The following is a 25,132-nucleotide window of genomic DNA, read 5'->3' as shown; positions in this document are numbered from 1 at the left end:
ATAGTGTGATGGTTAGGAAAATGGGCACAGAGTGAATCAGATCTGATGAGAAATCCTGCGTCCACCTGTCATTAGCTGTGACCTAAGGTGAATCATCTAATGTTGCAGAGCCTTGATTTCCTCATTTGTTGAGTGACTACAGTAATACATTAGTCACAGATTGATTAAAAGATTTGATGTAATAATGCATATAAAGTAATGAGTACTCAATAAATAGCAATTGTTGGAATATTAAATCAGACTTTCAAGGGGTCCTGATGTGTACTCTTAAAATATACTTTAAAAGTTATGATAGGAAATTTAAAATCAAATGGATATGTACCTACACTTCTAAACTTTACTTAAGTATGGGGAAGGGGACTCATTTAATAACCACAAGGGTGATTTACCTTTCCTCAAGCCCATTTAACTTATAAATGTTTGTTGCCACTTTTCAATGCCACTTTTAGGAATTAGAGCTAAATCTTCTTCACTGGGTGTAATTTAAAGTCTTTCTACCATATTGAATGGCAAAGGTATGAGTTAGGTTTTTGCTAGATACTGAAGGTCCCTGAAGGAGCACAAAGGAATGATATATAGTTATGAGTCCCTAACATACTTAACATACTTTAATTCCCCTTATCTCCTGTTAAAGGTGCCTAATTAATAGTAGGAAAATGCTTTCTAAGTATATAATAGATCTATGCTAAAGCTAGAGACTCAGGAAAATGCATTTTACCGTAAGTATTATATCTGGACAAAGGAGAAGTAGAGAGTAGTCAGAACCTTATGATAGCGCACAGAGGAAACGACAATTATGCCACAGAATACAGCACATAAAAGCAAAGCATTCTCGTCATGCCTATCAAGAACTGAAACAAATATGAAATGTTTTAATGAAGAATTAGAGAATCTGGCTCATTGAACAACTCTTTAATAAGAGGCTATTTTAAGGGGTCCTATCACAGAGGACAGAGACAAAAATGAGCAAGATATCTCCAAGGCTTACAGTGAGGTCAAAGGATAAATCGGTAAATGATATAACTAGGAGATACTAAGAACCCGGTATAAGCATGTGTGCCGGTTTGAATCTCTTGTGGACCCCAGAAAAGCCATGTTCTTTCATCCTCATTCCATGCTGCTGTCTGGGAGCTTTTTGATTATCCATGGAGAGGTGACCCACCCAATTTTGGGTGGTAACTTTTGATTAGATGGTTTCCACTGAAATGTGTCCCCACCCATTCCAGGTGGGATGCGTGATGGAGCCCTTTAAGAGACATGAGAACCACGAGAGCCCGTGCAGGCAGAGACCTCTGGAAAAGAAGAAGGAAAATGCCCCTGGGGGGGCTTCATGAAACAAGAAGCCTGGAGAGAAAGGTAGTAGACGCCATCATGTTTGCCATGTGCCCTTCCAGGCGAGAGAGAAACCCTGAATGTCATTGGCCTTCTTGAACCAAAGTATCTTTCCCTGGGTACCTTAGGTTGGACATTTCTATAGCCTTGCCTTAATGTGAACATTTTCACAGCCTTAAAACTGTACACTGTGACTTATTAAATTCCCTTTTTAAAAACCATTCCATTTCAGGTATATCGCATTCCAGCAGTTTTCAAACTAGAACACATGGAAGCCCAGGCTCCTAATCCAAAATTGTACAATTAGGAAAAGAATAAAATAAAAGAGGATGGGGAAGCAAGAGATGGCCCACTATAAAGGGGAAGAGCTGCTCTGAGCAAGCTAACAGTATATGCAAAAGCCCGGCAGTAAGAGAGAACCTGGTGGTATTCGGAAACTTCCAGCAATTTTAGTACAGCAAGAACAAAGCGGGATAGGGAGCAGACAAGGTCAGGGAGAAAAGAAGGGCAGAGACCAGGACCTAAGGGGTCTCACAGGCCATGGTGCGAGTTACATTTTATCCTCAAGGTGCTGAAAAACCTGGTGGGAAAACTAATGAGGAAACTGACACGATGCATATATTTTAGAAACATATATTTTAGAGAGATTGAAACTGAAAATAGAAGGCCTTTCAAGGGGAAGACTAGTCCAAGACTGAAAATTTAAAAGCAGTATACCAAGAGTGGAGATTAAGAGTAGGATGATAGCAAGGAGACAAGCAAGACTGAGTTATAAGGAGTGGTGGGGGGTGGGTCTGAGGCTGAGTCTAAGCTAACTTTCCGATATTTTATGAAAAAACCTACAGTTGAGAAATCATAAGAATGTATAATTTCAACCATAGGTTAGTGATATGATACTCACTGCTTAGAAAGTTTTAAAGACAAACATGAATTTTTAAAAAGCAAACAACTAGTTTGTCATTTATAAAAGTCTCTGAATTAACCAAATTCATAATCATAATATGTAGAGCAAATCTGCAGGTTTCATGGTACACCGACATTTTTATAATGCAACGCAAAAATGTGGATGCAAAAGCAAACATTTAATTTTCTGCAACCTGGGAAAAGCCCTTTTAAGTATTTAAAGTGTGACACACTTGACTTCTAATAGCAGGTATACAGGAAGAAATATTACCCACAGCATCAAAGTCACATTTTCACAGATTCTCAAAATAGGAAAATATTATTCATTCACATCTCAGATTTTTTTTTCTTTTCAGAATAAAAATAAGAAGCATGTTTTGGATTTTAAGAACTATAGCATAAGTCCTCTCTAATAATGAGAAAATATTTACAAGAGATTGATTTCAAATAAATGATTTTAACTACAACGTCATATTAAATAGAAAAATGATTTTTCTCATATTATTAAGTTCATTTAATTCTGTTTTTTCCTTCCTAGCTTATGCCACCTCCCCCCAACCCCAGAACAATTTATAACCTCTATCCCAACCCTACACAAACAAGAATAATTCTCTTGGGAATTTAAAGTTACAATTAAAAGATTAGATGGAAATGGTCTTGGTTTAATAATTCTTACCCTGTAATCCTAATAATCCATAAACACAGAAGAGAAAAGACAAAATATAAATTCAACAAAACAAATATCTTAGGAGCAAGATTTTCTGTTGGGAGAAATGCCATTTTTATCATCTCTAAAAGGTACAATAGACTTGTCAAGACATTTAGAGATTACCTGGTTATTTTAGCCATTCCAATAAATCCGTTCACATTAATTATAAGGTAGGAACTAAAACGTAAGAAGATATTAAAGAATATAAAATATTATGTGTGCACCATGAACTTAATTTAGAATTCTTTGTGCTCCATAAAAAGTAGGAAGATCAAAGAAAGTGGAGGTATAAGAACTGAAAGAACTTTAACTGAAAAAGAGACATGAACTGCAATTACATTTATGTGCCCTATTCAGGAAAACATCTTGAATTCATCTTTCAATGTTAAAAAGGGAGTATTTATCTACATTTTAATCTTTCCATTAATTAGTTATGCTTCAGTACTTATTCATTAACCTCCCCAGCACTCCTGACACACTAAAGAATTATGTCCCTACCACGAGACTGTTTTGAGGCAAGGATCCAAACGAATGGAACTGTACCTGTTTCAGGATTCAGAAATTTTAATTAATTTTAAAATGACCTCCTTTCTCTACCTTTCACCCGGCAAATGAGTGGGTGCAAGAGAAAGCAAGGCTTATTTCTTCTATCACAACAATTTAGACAAGTTCCTGCTTTCCCAAGGTATCTTCACATGTGAAGGCTAGGAAACTGTTTCTGTCTGACCCTTACAAGATTTAAGCCAATCATCACCACACATGTTCAAAGAAGAACGCATTTTAATACAAAAAGCTGCAGTTCACATGAAGAGAGTTCAGTTATGAATTCCTGTGCACCGAACAACACAGCCACCGCCTTTATAAAGTACAAACTACAGGAGACAGAAGGAGCCAAAGATACACACTTTAATATAATAAATACTTCAACATGCGCTCAGTGCAAACAGATCAGCTGGACAAAAAAGTAAATAAGGACATAGAAGGCCTAACTGACTTACTCAATAAGATAGAAAGTAAGGGTACATTTAAGCTTTACATATTTTTTTGCAACTTTCCTTTAAGTTTGTAAATATTCCAAAAGTAAGTTACCAAAAATGAATAGAAGAAGAAGAAACCGAGCCAGTAAGAAAGAAATGGACAATCATCAAAATGTCAGGTCTGATTTTAAGTTACTATTTTCCTCCATCTTTCTTAAAACTTTGTCTAAGCATGCTGGGTATTAAACAAAAAACCCAATTTCATGGCCATTTGGCTAAAATAATCTTTGTCAGAAGCCCATGGAAAAGGGGAAGGAAAGGAGCTAAGAGAAGTTTCATATAATTTGACTCACTAGGCAAAGAGATGGAAAGTCTGAATCCCAAAACTTTTTAGGAGGATGACCAAAACGCCCACACTCAAAGAAGTAAAATGTGTGATGGGTATATGAGACTGGTTCAATACCCAGCTATTATTTTATTTTAAGATGAAAATAACATGCCCTGTATCTGTCTCACTGAGCAAATTCCTGCAGTTTAGAAGACCCAGCCCAGAAGTATGGCACTCAGAGCTTTCTCCATCCTCCTCTTTAGAAAAAAATTTAGTAAGGTGAAGCTGCAGTGAAGACAATGGGGCACAACAAATGACAATGACCTACAGCTGAGGTGAATTTACCACAGCGGTATCTCACCTTACTGTGATATATTTGATGTCTGTTCTCCCACTCATCACTGACATAAACATGACCTGCAGGAAAAGATACTACACCTGTTTTGAGCTTGTGCTTTCTCCTCCTCTTTAAGCAAACCGGAAAAGTTGTGGTGTTTATATGCTCTATTTTATCATAAAGCATTGTCCTAGCTTAATGCACACTTTTTGTGAAGGATTAAATACAGACTCCTTTATGCTCCAGTAAACAAAACAGAACAAGCACTAAATATCATTAAGCGCATCCACAGTGCTGACTCTAAAACACTGTGTGGTTTTGTTTTGTTTGCAATAAAACAAAAAATAAAAATAGTTCCTAGAAGAAATTTAACCTTAATTGCATTATTATTTCTAAAGCATTAAGGGATGGTATGCAAACAATGCTGTTCAGCCATTTGTAACCCTGAGATTTTCTATAACTCTTACGAATTTTACAGACCCTGTTTTCCCACGAAGGATTATTTCTTCTCAATTCCCAAAACTGTCTTTTCAAATTATTGGTTCTTCATTTTTGTGCTGAATTTTGCTTTTGCCGTTTCTAAAATGCATCAATCTTTAACCTATAATAAGTGGCATTTGAGCTATGGTAGGTTGGCCTCGCTAGCTAAAAATCCAATAGTTGCAAAATTGAGCTCATTTTTCACGAGACACAAGCCATGAAAAATTTGATCAAAATGGAGTCGACATCCTGCAATTCTGACTTATTTCACTTGAGGAAGAGATGATTCTTTGCCGACTTCACTATTGTTTTCTTTTCTGTCTATGTAGACTTCACAAACCTGCTGCAGGTATTTTAGCAGAAAATGATCTAAATAGTCATTTAGCCATTTTTTCTTTACCAAGACACATAACTTACACTGTCCAAAATCTTGCAAATTTTTGTATTTTGTCACATGCACTGCCACTGGTTTTCTTTCTGAGTGTACAACTATCTACAGGGGCTCTGAATTTTTGAATGACTTTATCATTAGCCAAATAATTCTCCGGGTTTGTGAATGTGAATGGATAGGACCAGATTTAAAAACCTCAAGTTCATTTCCTCACACTGTGACGCACGTGACCTCAGCACTTTGAACTTACAACTTAGGTCCACTGTGATGAAGCAGAGAGATCTGGAGTAAGACGACCGGCAGGTAAGCCCCGACTCATTCACTAATTGGCCGGCAAGTCACCGCGCTCATCCCAGTTCAAATGGTTGCACTAGACAGGTTCTATTGACCCCCTGAGATGAAAACGCTTCATTACTAACCTGGCAATCATCCTGCTAGCCATCTTCACACGCCAGCATGGAGGTGTAACCTCAGACTGAGATCAGCTCGAGTCTAAAAGTACCGTACCATTGTCCAAACTTCTTTATCAACCCCCCATGCAGCCCTTTAGGCTGTGCCCTACGCTGAGGTCCTTTGCTGAAGCAGCATTACCAGGTTTTGCTAAGATTCATCACCTCATTAGCGACCCAAATTCCAAAGTCACCAAACCAAGGAAATTTCTCTTAGGAAACCTGAGAAACAAAATCACTAGAACTGTTACGAGTTTGCTACTGCATTAGGAAAGTTCACAGTACCTAAGATAGCCACCACCTCATCGTCCTGGATGACCTCCAAGGACCCTGACACCACGAAGCACAGGGCGTCCACACTCTCTCCGGCGTGGTAAATGAGGTCCCCAGGAGCACAGTGGATGGTCTGGAACTCGACCGCCAGGGCCCGCAGGCACCCATCGCTGGCCAATCGGAAAGCTGGGTGCTCGTTAAAAACCTTCCGGTTTAGATGGACACAGATATCAGCTCTCATGTCCTTGGGACAGATGGAGAGGACCTGGAGAAAGGAGAGAGGAATACGTGAGAAGGGGCCGTTTCAGAAAGGCTCATCCAACAGATACTTTGTGGATTGTGACCGTGCCTGCTACACACTGTCCCGGGTAGTGGGAAGGCAAAGTTCACAAGCTGCAGCTCTGCCCTCGAGGATGGAGCAGTCTACTGAGCTGCGCTGATGAGCACATGGAGTGCTGCATACAGGACTGGGCACTGGATGCGCTGACAGCGGTGCACACGTCTTCCCCCAGAAAGAACACAGCCCTGTCGTAGTCAGGGGAAAAGTCCCAGATAAAAGTTAGTGCCATTTCATCAAAGAACCAACTGAAATAGGCATTAAATGCCACGTTAACAGAGCGGATGCTTCACAGTGCTTTCACAACTGAATAAAAATTCAGGTTTATGAACTTTATATTACACTGGAGGTGGATTAACGTTATCCGGTTATTAAAAAACAACCCCAACCTGACATGTTGGCACTGGCTGATAGGACCCCACCCTCTGTGTATTTTCTTCGCTCTGAAAGATTTTCCTCTGACACATGACAAGTTAATTCACGTTCAGGGAGTGAGAAGAGCTTTCGCCAGCTCTTCTATAGGGTTGAGGCACCTGGAAGTATCAGCAAGGTCGGCACATCGCTGTGCCTGGCATTCCTTCTCATTCTGGTTTTTCACCCCTAAAGACTGCTGAGAGCAATGGCAGAGTTCAAATAGCTTCAGAAAAGGAAACAGATATCATGAACCTGCTCAAAGAGCAAGGATTATAGCTTCTACTGCCTGTAGCTTTCAGACAAGGCAATTAGAGAACATATTAAAAATGGACATTACCATTACATTCAATCAGAGTATCGCAGATCTAGATGTGAATTACAGAAATTGGCGCCATCCACCTCAAAAATGCACACACCAACTTATTTAGAATCCTCCCATTCTCCTTGGAAACCCTTCCTTATAATCAGAATATTTTTTCTTTGATAGGATTTCAGTCCCTCAAGCTGAAGTCTAAAGTTGATTTTTAGCCTATTAAATCCTGTGTTTTAACTTTAATACTTTTTCCCAGGATAATTCAATCTTAAGCTTTAACAAATTACCTAAGGCTTGAAATATCCCCCGAGTATTTCTGTTATGTGGAGCTTATTATCAATGAAAAGCTGAAGCTTCCCTGAAAAGAAGACAAGCCCATCGTAAATGTCAAAGACCCTTAATTAATTTATGCTTTGGCATACCTTCCCTTAACCTTCCCCAATAATGTACATATTCTTTCACTGAATCATCTGTGATTTTAAAAAATATACTCCTTCAAATCTCTCCAGGCAGTCATCACCATCTCACCCACTTCTGTGAAAATTCCTTTGAGAAAAGGAATGCCTAACAGAGCTTTAAAAGCAAGTGGCACTCCCTTTCCATAGCAGTTATTTTCCATAATAACGTAATGTTTCCTGTGATATATTGATATTTAGTGTCTTCTGAAAATCTTAGTCATTCAAGAGACAACTCTTGAGCTTCTTCTTTGGGTCACATGACAAATCTCCGGGACTACAAAGATAAATGAGATGCTGGTGTTTTTGCCTCAGAGGAGCTTCCTAGGTAGGGGGAAGTAGGCAGTAAAGGGACAATTACAAAATGCTGTGACGGAGGTGTGGCACGGAGCATCTGTGCCTCAGAGGTTGTTTCCTATCACACAGATCAGATCAGGCTCAGCAGGACAGAAGCCTGGGTTCGAATGCATCACTTACTCTGTTATTTAATCTTTCTAAAGCTCATCTGTGAATTGGGAATAATAGCAGAGCTTATTTCTTAGGCAAACTGTAGACATTAAATGAGAAACAGTGAGTGTAGCCCAATTTAGCCTGGCACATAGCAAGGGCTTAGTAAATGATAGTTTTTATCAACCCCATAGAGCAGGAGAAACACTGCAAAGTTTATTACTTCATCACTTAATAAAAGTAATTTGCTTTCTCACTTTTGCAGCTGTCTAAATTCTCTATCTTGGCTGTCGATGAGGTTTCAGAAAGAATAAGAAAAAAATTCAGCATGAATCTGAGACTATTTCAAGCGTTGGATAAAGTTTATAAGTTTTCTCAAGTTGAAAATGAACTTAGCACTAAGAAAGCAAAAATACACACATAAAAACTAAAAAATATACACATTCATGCATAAGCATTATACTGAACGGTTTGATGGGAAAACAGATAATTCTATTTATATCCAATTACCTTAAAGGATTTTTCATTGCTTTTAGATTTATCTTGGTAATAGACATTTTAGTTCCTTTTAATTCTTTCTTTCAGTATTCATGCTGCAAAAGAAGTCTAATATTTGAAATATTCTCTGTTTAGTGATATATCACAAGAGGATTTAAAAAAAAAAAGCAATAGTTTTCAAAGCACTCTTCAACAAATAGTTACAGGACAGATTCCAGCGTTTGTCATGGGCTACCAAACGATTCTCAGATTTTTCCTTCTAGCTGCTCCAGAATGTAGGAGGCTAGAAGCATAAATAATTTTTTAGCATCACAATCGACTTTTTTTCTTTTTTGTGGAAAATAACATATATACAAAAAAAAAAAACCAATAAATTTCAAAGCCCAGCACCACAATTCATTGTAGAACATATTTCAGAGATTGATACGGGTTACAATTCCACAATTTTAGGTTTTTACTTCTAGCTGCTTTAAGATACTGGAGACTAAAAGAGATGTCAATTTAATGATTCAGCATTCATATTCATTTGTTAAATCCCATCTTCTCTGTATAACTCCACCACCACCTTTGATTTTTCCATCCTTCTCTTTAGGGGTATTTGGGCTATGACCATTCTAACTTTTTCATGTTGGAAGGGGCTGTCACTAATATGGGGGAGGGAGATGGAGCTGTCTGATGTTCTGGAGAAGGTGGGCCCTTGAGGTTTCAGGCACAAGAGGATTTTTATTACATTTTAAATGCATCTTTCCTTTTGCTTCACTCCATTTATGGCACAAACTCATTTATTATTTTGATTGATGGTGTCTAATATCCAAATATCAGAAAGTGGCAAGTTGAAGCAAAGTGTTTAAATAGATCAACTGAAGTTATGCTCAGCAGTAACCTCCTTCCCATCCCTAGTAAAGCATGTGCCTTAGATGGCATGCTTGTTTTAGGGATAGAATGCAGGGTTCTTTCCTCTGGAAACCAGCGACAGCACAAATATCTCTCTTAGACAAGGCAAAATTTAGTTTTCAGTATAAGGATAAAATTGTCATTCAGGATGGCTCCCACATCTGGTCCACTCTTCCCAATTTCAATGTACTCTGCCTTGAATGGTATCTAATTTTCAGTACATAGCTTCCCTAATGGGCACCATATAGTTACAAACAAATGAAATTACATTTCAGTAGAAATATTCAGGTTAAAATTGAGTCTCGTTTGTCCCCAGAGTTGCTCATCTCTCCTCTCTTCATGTCAGGATGGTTATAAATTAGGATGGATCCTTAAGACAAGCATAAGTTTTCTCTTTGGAAGAGCTATGGCAGTATATAAGGAATGATTTTTAGGACTCTATACACCAACACTGAAAAAAAATGAACTCCATGATAAAACAAAAAAAACCCTTTTTGTTTTATTTATGATTTCGGTTCCACAAAACCCCAAATCAAGTGGTATCGTAAAAGATACCAATCTCCAAAGGTCTAACCTCAACAATATTACTGGAGAACTTTTAGTAAATGTCAACATGATCACATTGTCTTTGTCATCTTAAAATATTTGATTGCTTGCTTCCCCATCAGATAAGACAAATCCCTAATCAAACACCTAGGACTCTGTATTATGGGGTCCCTTTCATCCACATCCCTTGGCTCCCTTCACTCCTGCATCCCAGTCACACCACACTTCTCAGCACTCTAAACTTGCCACGCTCCCTTGTGCCTCTTCATCTTTTCATATGCAGTCCCTTTTGACTGGCATGTCCCACAGCCCTTTCTCTGCCTAATCACCTCTGATTCGTACATCAAAGCATAGGGCATTCCCTCTCTCTGCCATAAATATAATTCATAAACAGCTCATCATGGAGTTTAGTAATGTATAAAGATGAAAATTAGAATCAGAGATGTGATATATTTTAATTGAGCACAAAATAGTAACATGGAATTATAGAGTTGAAATTACTTTGAAGATTATTTAGTTTAAAGATGTCAAACTTTTCAATTTAGCCATGAAATCGTTTTTTAGTGTTTTAATGAAAGCTGACCCAATGCCCAATATATACAACAGGTACAGGAACCATTTACATGGTGAAGCTGTGATGGGAAGACAGACTTCTCGGCAGGGAGATAGGACAAGACGAGCACATTCAGTAATTCATTCAAATCATGGCCACCAAATGCCAGTTATTTGTATATACCCATTCTCCATATCCATGAGCAAATCCCACGGCGCCTTCCCCACTGCAGCTTTCCATCAGGCACTGTTTGCAAAATAATTGTTCCTAGCCCAATGCCCCATCTCACAGATAAGGAGATAAGGCATAGGCGTCCATAGAGTTATATGATTTGCTCAGAGCCTCCCAGCAAATTACTGAAAATGCTTACATCAGAACCCCAGAATCTTGAGTTCTAGCTGTTAAGTCATTCACCATCACGCTGAATCTGGAGTAAAGCATAGCACCTGGCACCTTCTGTTGTTTTCTGGTTCTCTAAGCACTACGAAGAAATAAATGTCGGTTTCTAAAAATCTATATAAGGTCCAATTAATCAAACCTATAGTTTATTTATTAGGAAAACACTAAGACTACCTTTTCATTCTATTTCCACAGAACAGCCTAGATGATACTGCAAATATGTTTCCTTTCTAAACATTTTAACTTCAGTGCCAATAAATATATTGCATGCTTATATATATTGATAAAGATACAAGGATTCATTGAGAATTTATGTGTTTATCCTGTTATTACTTGCCAGGTAGAAGTCATCTTATTTCTGAGCTTGAGATTGACACAGAGTGAGCAACTGATAAACTTTACTCTTCAATTTTTTGGAGAGAGCTGGGCCACTGCATAGGCCCTTGAAAAGGGTGGGACTGCAGCTTTCTAAAACCCTGAGGATAAATGACTCTCAGACTTTGAAGTCTAATGGAGTTTGCCCTGCAGGCTTCCGTAACTGTCTGGGTCCAGTGACCCCTGTGTCCTTCCAGTTTCCCCTGTGGAAATGGAAACATGTATCCTACGACTGCCCCTCCTTTGTGTGTCGGCAGCAGGTAACTTGTCCCGCGTTTTACAGGTCGACAGCCACAGGAGAATTTTGCCTTAGGAGAGACCATGCCTGTGGCTGATTTTGAAGAGATGTTGTACTGTTTTTGACTTTGTATTGTATTTGTATTTTTCCTGAAATGGTTTAAGCCTTTGTGATATTGTAATGGAATGAATGCAGTTTGCATTTGGAAAGAACATGCGTTTTGGGGGGCCAAAAGGTGGAATGTGCTGGTTTGAAACTGTCATGTATCCCAGAAAAGTCATACTCTTTAATCCTCGTTCAATATTGCTGGGTGGGCTCTTTTTCATTGTTTCCATGGAGATGCAACCCACCCAGTTGTGGTTCATAACTTTTCATTAGATGGTCTCCACGGAGATGTGTCTCCACCCATTCAAGTTGGGGTTGCTTACTGGAGCCCTTTAAGAGGGAACCATTTTGGAAAAAGCTTGAGAGTCAACAGAGCCCATAGAGCGAGCAATCTTTGGAAATGAAGAAGGAAACAAGAAGCCAGGAGAGAAAACTAGCAGGAGTCCCCACGTGCCTTCCCAGCTGAGCGAGAAACCCCAAACGTCACAGGCTCTTTCTTTGGAGTTAAGGCATCTTTCTCTGGATGCCTTAGTTTGGACATTTTCATGGACTGAGGGCTGTAAACTTGCAACCTAATAAATTCCCTTTTTAAAAGCTGTTCTGTTTCTGGTATATTGCATTCTGGCAGCTTTGACAAACTAAAACAGGGAATTACTGCCTAGATAGAGAATAAGGGACACTTCTGACTTGATGAATGATTTCTTACCCTGATTCAAGAAGTAGTTACCTTGATTTAGGTGGTGATTACGAGGGATACACACATGTAAAAATACATTGTTCTGAATGCCTATGATTTGTGTGCTTTATGTATTTATATATATGTGTGTATAGATACACACCTTTGTGTGTTGGCAGCAGATAACTTGCTCTGTATAGATACACACACATACAAATACATAAATATTCAACTTTCTATAATAAATGCTATAGGGGAAAATCATTATTGTCAGCAGGCTCAAAACACTCAAAATACTGGCATTAGCCAAATTTGACCAAAATTAAGCTGTACCTCCTTACAGAAAAGAAAATTTCAGAGCTGTGACTACTAATTTCATTCATTCTTTTTTTTTTTTTCACTTATAGCAGCTTTATTTGTAATAGCCCCAAACTGGAAATGAACAACATGTCCATCATCAGGTGAATGGATAAACTAAAAGGGATGAACTATGGGTCCATGCAATGGTATGGATGAATCTCAAAATAATTACCTCACTGAAAAAATCCAGACATCAAGAGAACACATACTGTAGGATTACATTTACAGAAAATCCCAGAAATGCAAACTAATTCATCCAACAGGAATCAGGTCAGTGAGTACCTGGGGCAGGGGCAGGGGCAGGCATAGCGAGGGATGGGTTACAGAGGGCCACATGGAAACTGTGGGGCTGATGGATATGCTCATAATCTTTCTTTTTTTTTTTTTTTAAACATAACCACATACAAATATGAATATTCTTACTATATAATCATTCCATTCTTGGTATATAATCAATAACTCATAATATCATCACATAGTTGTATATTCATCACCCTGATCATATCTTAGAACATTTGCATCAATTCAGGAAACGAAATCAAAAGAAAAAAACTCATACATACCGTACCCCTTACTCTGCCCTCTCATTGCTTGCTAATATTTCCATCTACCCAATATATTTTAGCCTTTGATTCCCCTATATTTTTTCTACACCCCTTATCATTACCTTTCATTGATCACTAGCATTTCATTCTAGTAAATTTGTTTTAACATTTGTTCCTCCTATTATTTATTTTTAATCCCTATGTTTTACTCTTCTGTCCATACTGTAGATAAAAGGAGCATCAGACACAAGGTTTTCACAATCACACAGTCAAACTGCCAAAGCCATATCATTATACAATCATCTTCAAGAAACATGGCTACTGGAACACAGCTCTACATTTTCTGGCACTTTCCTCCAGCCACTCTAATACACCATAAATTAAAAAGGTGATATCTATATAATGCGTAAGAATAACCTCCAGGATAACCTCTCGACTCTATTTGAAATCTCTCAGCCATTGACACTCTGTCTCATTTCTCTCTCCCCCTTTTAGGTCTAGAAAGTTTTCTCATTTCCTTGATGCTTAGTCCCAGCTCATTCTAGGATTTTCTGTCTCACATTGCAGGAAGGTTTACACCCCTAGGAGTCATGTCCCACGTAGAGAGGGGGACGGCAGTGAGTTTGCTTGTCATGTTGGCTGAGAGAGAGAAGCCTCGTCTGAGCAAGGAAAGAGATTCTCTGGGGGTGACTCTGAGACCTAATTTTAGTAGGCTTAGCCTATCCTTTGCGGGGATAAGTTTTCTATGAACAAACCCCAAGATTGAGGGTTTGGACTATTGCTTTGGTTGTCCCCAGTGCCTGTGAGAATATCAGGACTTCTCCAATGTGGAGGTTGAATCTTTCTCCTTTGCTGCCATTTCCCTAAGGGAACTTTGCAAATACTTTTTTATTCACTGTTAAAATCACTCTGGGATTTATCGGGGCATCACTCTGGATGAACTTACAAAATCTCATGCCCTACTCAAGGTTTCACGTACTTATGGTGTTCAATTAAGCTGTCGACATAAGTTATATTAGGAAATGCACTAGTCAAATCATAAATTTTGTACCAAATAAACATTTTTTGCTTTAGTCTTACACATAAGTTAAAGTTTTAAAATATGAATTACCATCTATTTTCAACACCCTACAATATTGACATTCCTTTGTTCTTCCTCATGTAAAACCATTTTTTAATTTGTAGACTTAGCATGACTACTAATTTCATTCAATAATTTCATAGTCTAGGAATACAGTGTTCATCGTTAAGTGTAACATACATAGGAAGTGGCATAAAGAATAGCTCCAAACAGTTTCTGCAAGCCAAGTGCTCATCTACCTTACCGGAGTTCCAAGACAAAGTGAGCAGTCAGGTGGAGTGCAGGGAAAGAGCAGCATGCTGCTACAGGAAGCCAGCTTAAGGGGGGAAAGGAGGCAGCAGCTTAGAGGAAGCAACAAGCAAGGAATGTTTGAGCAACAGTGAACCAGTCTATGCCAAAGCAAAGTGAGAACTTGACTATTTTTCAATTATTTAAGCAACTTTACAATTGTAAAATCTGTTTTTCACTTCAGGTAGTTGAAATAGCTGTTCTTAAGTAATTGTACATCATACTGAATTTCTAGATGAAATGTAATATCTACTATTATCAATGCTGTTGATAAGACCTGAGAAAAGGACTGTGAACAATTGTGGGTTCTTTATTTGATCATTTAATAGTATATGTGCTGTCATGGTGACTAAAGTGATAACAATGTTTTTAGGACCAAAACTAAACAAGCTTTTCTTATTTGCATGAGCCCATTTAGCAGCATCAGGGAATTAGACTTTATGTGTTTAAAATATGTCTTTAAAACTCACTAGTACTCTACAACATCCTGGAAACCAAATTATCATCTTTTTTATATTGCTTATTATGTTGATAATTATTAAAGATGGCCTTAGGTAAATAAACCCTAACTTGAATTTATTTTCTTTATTATTGTTTACATTTATACTTATCACTAATGTCTTCATAGATGACAAACTAGGATTTTCAGTAACCTTCCTTATTGGAAAATCAAACTCATAACAATTTCTATCACCCAGAAAATACCTGTGAGCTTGAGTAAGTAAATGTATCCACGGGTAAGCGAAGAGGCTGTCCCAGAGCATGTAGGGTTCACGTGCTGCAGGGGACTCCAGGCCGAACCTAAGGCTTAAGAACTCCTACCTGACACACAGATAGAGCATGCATGATGCTCAAACACAGATGATCAAAGACATCAGGCTGACAGAAAGGCGGCTCAGGTGAGGGCTGACTGCACAGAAAAGCAATAGATGCGAGCTTAACGCCAGAGGAATATTCAAAAAGCTAAAAAGTCATGATGGACACATGGAAACCAAAATTAAAAACACAATGCCTTTCTAATATCTCCGAAGACACGAAACGTTTAGGTATAAATCTAACAAAACAGGAACAGGATTTATATCCTGAAAATTACCAAATGCTGATGAAGGAAACCAAGGACACCTAAATAAATGGAGGAACACACTGCGCTCAATAGCAGGAAGACACAGCATAACAAAGAGGTCAGTTCTCCCCAAACTGACCTTTAGGTTTAGTGCAATTCTGTCAAAATCCCAGCAAAATTTTCTATAGACATAAGAGAAGTCTACTCTACAATTCACGCACAGACTCTAGAACAGCTAAAATCACTTTGAAAAAGGGACAAAGTAGGAGGAATCAGTCTACCTGATGTTATGGTGTATTATACAGCTATAATAATCCAGACAGACTGGTATTAACAGAGGGACAGAAACACAGATCAATGGGACAGACTGGAAAACTCAGAATTAGACCACCACAGATGTGCCCAACTGGTGTTTGAAAAATGTGTAATTCAAGAGAGGAAGGACAGGCTTTTCAACAGACGCAGTGGGGGAAACTGGGAAACAATCGGCAATAAATAAATAAACACCTCAACCTAAAACACATCTTACACAAAAATATACACAAAACAGATTAAGGACTTAAATGTAAAACATAAAACTGTGAAGCATTTAGAAGAAAATCTAGGAGAAAATCTGTGGGATGTAGGGTCAGGTGAACAGTTCTTAGACTTCACATCCAAAGTATAAAAGTGTAAAAGGAAAAATGGATAAAGTCTCCCTCAGGAAAATCTTAAAAATGTGCTCTGCCAAGGAACCTGTAAAAAGAATAAATATGGGCTTAAAGAATACACTTGCAAGCCATATATCCAACAAAGAACTAGCATCTAAAATACATGAAGAAATCTAAAATTCAACATTAAAAAAACAACCCCATTAGAAAATGAGAAAATATGCAAAAGACATGAGCAGAAGTTTCACAAGAGAGGATGTACAGATTGAAAACCAGCATATGAAAAGACAATGACCACTATTAGCCTTAGAGAGGTACAAATTAAATTATTAAATTATTATTAGAATGATTAAAATAAAAATAGTTAAAAATAATTCCAAATGCTGCTAAGGATGTGCAGAAACTGGGATCACTCATACTTTTCTGGTAGAAAACTTTTTATTTTTTAACTTTTTAAATTGTATAATATAACATTTATGTAAAGCAAAGAAAGAAAACAGCAATAGTTTTCAAAGGACCCTTCAATAAGTAGTTACAGAACAGAACCCAGAGTCTGTCATGGGCTACCCTACCATCATCTCAGGTTTTTCCTTCTAGCTGCTCCAGAACATTGGAGGGTAGAAGGAATAAATACTTCTTTACCATCACAATCTACATTTTTTTCTTTTTTGTGAAAAATAACATACATACCAAAAAAAAAAAAAACAACAATAAATTTCAAAGCTCAGTGCAACAATTAGTTGTAGAACAGATTTCAGAGTTTGGTATGGCTTACAAGTCCACAATTTAGGTTTTTACTTCTAACTGCTCTAAGATACTGGAGACTAAAATAAATATCAATTTAATGATTCAGCAGTCATATTCATTTGTTAAACTTATGGTGGAGATATTTTTGGTAAAAGAGCATGGCAGTCTCTCAAAAAATTAAACATGTGCTTACCACATGACCCAGCAATGCAATCATGGCTGTTTATCCCAGAGCAATGAAAATTTATGTTCACCTGAAAACCAGTACACCAATGTTTATAGCAGCTCTATCAGCAATAGCCCAAACTGGAAACATCCAAATATCCTTCAATGGGTGATTGGTAAAACAAACTGTGGTACCTCTATACCATGGAATACTACTAAGTCACACAAATGAACAAACTATTGATACAACTTGGATGGATCTTCAGGGATTATACACAATGAAAGTTAAAAAAAAAAGCTAATTTAAAAGTCTACATGATTCTATTTATATGGCATTCTTGAATACAGACTCATAGAGATGGAGAACAGATTAGAGGTCATGAGGATTTAGGAAGTAGGAGAGAGAGGAAAGTGGCTGTGGCTGTAAAAGGGTAGCACAAAGGATCCTTGTTGGGAACAGTTGGATATCTTGACTGAGTGTGGTCACACACCTCTAGACCTGTGATAAAATTGTATACAGGTAAACACATGCACATATGCACACACACACAAGTGCACATAAAACTGGTGACGTATGACTAAAGCTGATGATTTATAACTATGTCAATTTCCTGGCTGTGACATTTTCCTAGATATATAAGATACTACCTCCAGAGGAAACTGAGTGAAGCATACACAGAATCTCCTTATCATTTCTTACAACTGGATACAAATCTACGATTATCTCAAAATAAAATTTTAAAAAAAGGTAAATATATTTTGCATTTTGGAAGCTTTTGAAGGAGAAATAAATAGCTCTCCAAACAATCAGTGACCCTAGAACATCAATTAACAACAGGACATTACATCAGGTGCCATCAGCACACTTTCATTAAGTGGGAAGTTGAAAAAGCCCAGGACCACTATTAATAAATTCATAGGGAACTTTATTACGGTGGTGCTGTATAATTATTGGCTTTAGTAAGATTGATGGATCTCTGAAATTTGTTCATTAAAATATAAAATTCTTAAGGGATTATAAGGAGGTGTAATTTGTATATACATATGTATTTTATTTTTATTTTTGTGCATATGTTTTTGATGTGGCTGATACTAAATGCCTGTACTAAGGCATCTTTTCCTAATTTTAGGTTCCCAATACTATAAGAGAACAAGAAATTTCATCAAAACTGGAAAACCCTAATATTCATCCCAAGTTGGGGAGCAAAGGCTCATGAAAATTCCAAGTCTGTAATTATACCAATTCGGTTTGGTAAAATTGCATCACTCTTATTGGCAAATCCCTCTGATAATAAAGTCAGGAACACAAATTATCATAACATAGCTAAAATGTGGCTTCAAGGTACTTACAAATTAGTAATCAGTGACCACTGTTTATGAGGATTATAAATTGTTTATGGGGATTCCTATAATTCAATATAGGACAGAGCACAGGACATTCAGGAATCCCATTTATTCCGTCATTCTCAACGCAGGTGAGAACTATCCTTCTCTTTGTTAAAGCAGAAAACCAAAGTTACAAAACAAAAATACCCTATTACCTTAAATACTAATACTTCATCATTCACCTTTTCACTAGCAGGAACTGGGAAATACTATTTCTTTGACCGCCCTTCCCTACCTCTCCCATTAGGCTGTAATTCCATGTGGGCGAGGGCCCTGCCTGCCTCGTCTGTGGCTTGTCCCAACGCCACGTGGTAGGTGTGGATAAGTGAGTGCTGCAGAGCAAAGAGCATGGATTTTACCGTCAGAACCTTAGGAATCACAATCAAACACTGGCTCTGCCATTTATTTATTTATTCTCTCAGAACCTCATTTTTTAAATGGGGAATATATTGTCTCCCACACAGTCTGTGATCATCAAATGAACCGAGCATTATCCCCCACCAGGAGAAGTGCTCAGGGTATATGCAGCATTCCTTAAACGTGTGATTCCTTTCCCTCTGACTCTGGGTGCAACAGTCCCTGTGCCCCACGGCTGACAGCCAAGCGCCTCATCTACTAAACAGAATCAGCAGATCAAAGACAAACAGAGAAATTTATTTCATCTGTCCTGCTAGACTGAGAGCCCTGAGTGGCAGAAACTGCTTCATGTTCACCACTGTCATTCCAGAGTGAAACGATGCCTTGAATGTAAGCAGGGGCTTTACTACTGAATACAGAAAGAGGAAAGCAGATCTTTAAAGTGAACAGCAACCTAAGTTTCAATATCTATCTAAATATGTATGCCGTCTTGGCTAAATATCCTGTCAGACTTGAGCCTATAGCAGAGAACGTTTCACTTCCTTTTAGGAAGAATTTTCCATTTTTCCTCTAACTGCACATCTTTTTATTAAAAAGTTAATATATGCCACTATTAAAGTCTAATCCCTCTAACAGAAAAATAAATGATAACTAAGTTTAACAATTAAGAGTAAAGAAGATTTGGGGCTTGAGATTTCGGTTTGTTTCCTTGCCACGTCGAAGATTGGTACTCAACTGCATTGAGAATCACTGACTAAATTAACAATTTATAATCGTACTGTGCTCCATGGTTGACCGAAGTATATGAATCACCAACAGCATGATAAGATTATGCGATCCTTGATTTTACAAGGCACTCTGAAGCCAAGTGATAACTATCTGATTAAACACGGAAAGTTTAATCGGCTGTACTGACATTTTAAATTGTACCACAAGATGAGAGGAATCTTAATTGAAACAACTGTGTGTAACTTGGTTGTTGGGCTGGGTTGTTTCTGTTTTAACAGTGGCTGGTTTCCCCCAGGAGGGTTGTATCCCATTAATTTCTCGTTTATTGTCAAGATGCAGTTTGATACAAGGGATACAATATTAAACTTTTAATTTAAACTCTGTCTTCTAGTTTTTCATAGGCACTAAAAGGAAACCACTAACAATACTCATTAACTCTTCCCAAACATACACTTGAATTATAAGCTGCAAATTTTTCCTGCCCTCTACACTAAAGATGTCTCTGGCCTGAGGTCCAGGCAGAAAGCAGGCAGGAGAGAGGCTCCCCTCAGGTATTCCGGGCCGACAGAGGAGACATGATCCCCCTTTCCTCCTCCTCTTCCTTTCCCTACCTCCCTGTCAGCACTATGTGAAATGAACACGTGGTCCCAAGGGGGCCATCCTCAAAGAAGCAGCAGCTCTGTGGGCTCTGGAAGGGCTCTGAGGAGTAGGCATGGAAGGCGCTGCGTGCCCCTGCAGGGAGTCATAGTCTCTGCTCCAACAGCAGGGGACCCACAGCTGCACAGTACAGAAGATGCTGTGCCCGGAGGATGAGCAGCAGGCAGTCTCCCGGGGGTGGGGCTCAGGTACCACCCATGGGAGTGACCCCTTTACTTCTTGCCATTGCCCAGACGGGAGTGCTCTGAGTGCCTGAGAGCACACGAGGAGCCCCCAGCTCAGGGCCCCATCCTCTTGAATCTGTGTGCCACATCCCAGCAGGATGCAATGCCCCAGAACTGGGTGGTGATGCTAAAAACTTCTGCAGTCTGTATTCCTCCCGTTTCCCTACTTCTTCTGAGTCAGCAGATACTGGCGTTAGAAGGGCCTTGGAGAGCCGATGGGGTGGGTCAGGGGTGGTAAGATGCAGAGAGGTGCGATGTCTGACCAGGTCACATAGTCCTCCACTGGTGATGCAATGGCTGCTGCCCACAGCCTGGTCTCAGAAAGGGGCAGGGGGCGGGAGGTGGGGGGAAAGAGGGATTGTCCTGCTTTTCCCAAGAGCTACACTGAACAACCGGAAAGTACTGTCAGTCCACTGGGACCCAAGGAAGGTTGGAGGAAAACAAGTAAGATTATTGTGATGGATTGAGTCATGTCCCCCACAAAAACATGGTCAAGACCTGACCCCAGGGGCTGCGGATGTGAAATCACTTGTAAATAGGACCTCGGAAGTTAAGCTGAGGCCAAAGTGAACCAAGGTGGGACTCAATCCAATATGACGGGAGTCTAAGAATAGAGGAAATCTGGACACAGTGACACTGCCAGTAGGAGACAGATGGGCATGTGACAGAGACAGAGACTGACTTGTGGATCACTGGAAAGCTCCACCAGAATGCTACAGACCTCAGAGAAGGCACAGTCCTGCCAACGCTGTGATTTTGGGCTTCCAGCCTCCAAAACTATGAGACACATCCCTGTTGTTAAGTCAACAATTCTTTGGTAGCTTGTTACACAGCTGTGGCAAAACAAGACGATCATGAATGAATGAATATATATTCTGAAATTGATTGATTTTAGGTGATTGTTCATCCAGCGGAAATACGGCAGCTAGTTTTGGCACATGGAATACGCAATTCTAAGTTAATTAATAATTTATGATATAAAGAGTTGACTAGATCTTCGCTTTTTCTCCTTTCTATTGTTTTCTATCTTCAGACCATTCACTTGACTGTTAGCACATGGATATTTTATTTTACTATAAAATACAAGAAAATTTTCAGTTTCTACCAAGTTTTTAAGTCTAATTTCTATTGATTTCTCTACTGCCATTCCTTGACCAACATCCTCCCAATCTACATTAGATCTTTCCTCGCCTGTTTAAATCTTACGTCGTTTCCAGCACTATTATTCCAAGCATCAGCACTGTTTGGAATCATGCAGTTTATCTCTGCGGACATTTGTGTTAAATCTTTCCTCCCCGATTAGACTCTGAGCAACAGAAAAGCAGGAATTGTGTTTGTTTTTATTCATCACTCTACAGCAATAGCTACAAGACTGTGTCTCCTTTTATGTGGATGCAAATTTAAAAGGCTGGCTATTTTCCTATTAACCTAACTCTACCACCACATAGTTCTTTCCTCGCTTGATGTCTTCTGTCTCTGAGAGGGCCCCAGCAGAAAGGGGGGAGTGAAGATTTCTTCAAGAACGTTTGAGGAAAGGAAGAAAGGAGGAGCAATGCGAAGGAAAGAAAAGAAGACAATGTTTGAAGTCTGCAGACAGGTCAAGGATCTTAAAAAGCACATTCTAGAGCAAGTGGTGAGGTTGTCCGCAGAGGACTCCAGAACCACGCCCAGCAAGAGCTGTGGGGCAGCAGCTCAGGCAACCGGCAGTGAGCTAGAGGAATCGCTTTGTCACACGGCAATTTCTCCTTCTTCCTGAATCTACTCACTCTATCTCCACCGTCTTGCTGCCTTCCGCTGTGCGGAAGCCCATGGTTACTTGGCACTACTAGTAAAAGAGCTAAAAGTGGCATTTCAGTACTTCATAGAATACAAATGAATCCAAACTCAAAAGCAAGCAGCCGAAGCCAAAACACAGGCTTCTTTTTTTTCAAACAAAAAAAGAGACAGCGGTGTGCATACGCACTAGAAAGCCACAAAGTCTTAGAAAAGAAAGAGAAAATAATGGTCAAATAGCAACATTAACAATAGCAATCTTTGGATCCATCTTAAAAAATAGTCCAGTTTATAAACCCAACAATCTGCATATTCCTACCTTTATCTAATAAACTGAAAAAAGTTGTAAGATGAACTATGATTTCATTCAAAACAGGTGTTTCAATAGCCATTATTGCAGCTTTACTCTAGGAGGGGTTTGAAAGAGATCATTCAAGGCAGCTCAGAACAAAGTACTACACTGGACAAACACACCACACGTATTATAATACCATCTGCAGCATATGGACTCATTCATGATTTAATTTTTCCAAACACTTAAAACATATTTGTATATTTTTGTTCATTGTGCATGTACACAGAGATATTTGATTCAGCCAATTTACTCTTCAATTGATGTTCTATTTTCATCTACACTTAAAGACAAAAGTGCCCACCGAATACTAAGCAAAGACTAACCTTAAAAACATAACCAGGTATAATCTAGTTTTTGCAATTTATGTCTGGTAAAGGAAGAAATGAATTCTAACCACAATGAGTCTATAATTTTCTAGCAGTTATTCATGATTCACCTTAGGCAGGCGCTATGTGGGCACATTTCTTCCAGTTCAATAAAGGGGAGAGCAGCATCTTCGTGTACACGTGATCAGGCAAGTACGTAACCCAACGCCAGCCATGGAGACAGAGGCAGGCGACTGGGCAAGTCATCCCTGGGCCTTTGTGGACAGCGTCTTCTGGCTCATTTCTTAGACCTTGCACATGACTCCTTAGACCCTTCCACAGAGCTTTACAGCTGAACGGTAGGAAAATGATGTGCAAACCAGTCCAATGACTGCGTGAAGGTATTTTCAAGATGGTACATAAAAAGGATGCACTTGATATTACTCATAAAGAGGTCTGTGGCATTCGGGATTTAACTTTCACTTGCAGTGCCTCCCTATCTTCACTAGAGGAAAATAACACTGCCTGACAACTGGCCCACAAAAAGTTGACTAATCATTATATTGTCTAATAATATAAAGCACTCAAACTATGCCAAAAACCATAACAAACTAGTGCATACTCTTGAATGTTCCAAAATACTGTTAAAGAAAATATTAAAGTTTCAGTCTACTTGTTATGCTTCTAATCAGGCCTTGGACATTATTTTATTTAACTTCTGTTACAGGAAGGAATAATAAATTTGAAGTTTCAGACAAAATCTACATTTTCTGATACTACAAGCCATCTGAAAAAGAGAAATGTCAATTTAACTCTGAATGCTTCCTTCAAATATACCATTCAGTAGGAAACAACTGAGCAGCATGTAAGGACATGATAATGGTTACGTTCTCTAAGTACGCTTCGATACAGATAGAGAAGTTGCAGTTTTCAGATATTTGGGGCATAATGTGCTCACACAGCAGGTTGAAGAACAGCTTTTTTTTTTTTTTTTTGGCATGGGCAGGCACCAGGAATTGAACCTGGGTCTCCGGCATGGTAGGCGAGAACTCTGCCACTGAGCCACTGTCACACTGTCCTGAAGAAGTTTCTTGTAATGACAGACCAGGCATAGTATCTCTCATTCAACAAAGAGATTACTTTAAAGACCTCGAGACAAACTCCCCAGTTGCCCGATGTGCCTGGTTTATCTCCATCAGGGATTCTGAGTCTTTTTGAGTTGTTATCCTGGTATTTTCTCTATAATCTTGGAAAAGCCAGTTAGTTTCATTTGTAAAACTATAGGACTTACATGCACTAATGGAGTTGGTGGGAAGTAGCTGTTCAATGATTACAGAATTTTATTCTATCACTATTTTTATACCTTAAGTATGGGTGTGCTAATTATGAGTGAGATATGATCTTTAATAATAATCCAAATAATTTAGACACAATTATCTAATGTAATTATCACGTCGGGACCTGCAGGTTCGTCCTACTACCTTCTGCCTGTGTCTGAATCATTCACTGATGGGGAAGTAATTTCCTCCTGAAGCAGACAGCCTGTTCCATTTTAACCATATCTTTACTTGTTAGAAAGTTCTTCATTCTGGTGCTCTAAAATCCATCTTCATTTAACGTCCACATATTGCCCTGAGTTTCCCCCTCTATCTAGAGCTACCCCAAATAAACAGAGTACTTCTTACATTATATCAGTCCAAGTACTTTAAGTTGCCTGTCATACCATTCTCACATCATCTCTTCGCCAACTTAAATGTTCAAATTCCTTTAATTATGCCTCATAAAAACTTTACCTCATCCTGTTTATCTTCTAGTCAGAGCACTTCAATTTGACAATATATTTCTTTTAAAATAGCCAGTCCGAAGCTGAGCATGATATTTTATCTATGACCTGAGAACCTCTGCAGAACCTAAATACTGACTCAAGAAAATCATGTCATGTTTGACAATGTTATCTCTTTTTTACATTTGGGGATTAAAAAAATATTTAGATATACTTTGCCAATTTTTTAAAAACA

At 38.6% G+C, this 25,132-nt stretch overlaps 1 protein-coding gene across 2 annotated transcripts in view; it reads right to left on the bottom strand.

Annotated features, from left to right (window-relative positions):
• Positions 1 to 25,132, bottom strand: part of KCNH5 (potassium voltage-gated channel subfamily H member 5) — a 315,910-nt gene that overhangs the window by 83,736 nt on the left and 207,042 nt on the right. For both annotated transcript variants that reach the window (XM_077122436.1, XM_077122437.1), the window contains exon 9: positions 6,192 to 6,444. In XM_077122436.1, coding sequence (XP_076978551.1) covers positions 6,192 to 6,444 — 253 coding nt within the window. The remainder of the gene's footprint in view (positions 1 to 6,191; positions 6,445 to 25,132) is intronic.

The sequence above is a fragment of the Tamandua tetradactyla genome, chromosome 12, assembly GCF_023851605.1.
Source record: "Tamandua tetradactyla isolate mTamTet1 chromosome 12, mTamTet1.pri, whole genome shotgun sequence".
NCBI classification, from domain to species: Eukaryota; Metazoa; Chordata; class Mammalia; order Pilosa; family Myrmecophagidae; genus Tamandua; species Tamandua tetradactyla.
Note: the sequence above shows the minus strand (reverse complement) of the source record. Positions and strands in the feature narration are given on the sequence as shown.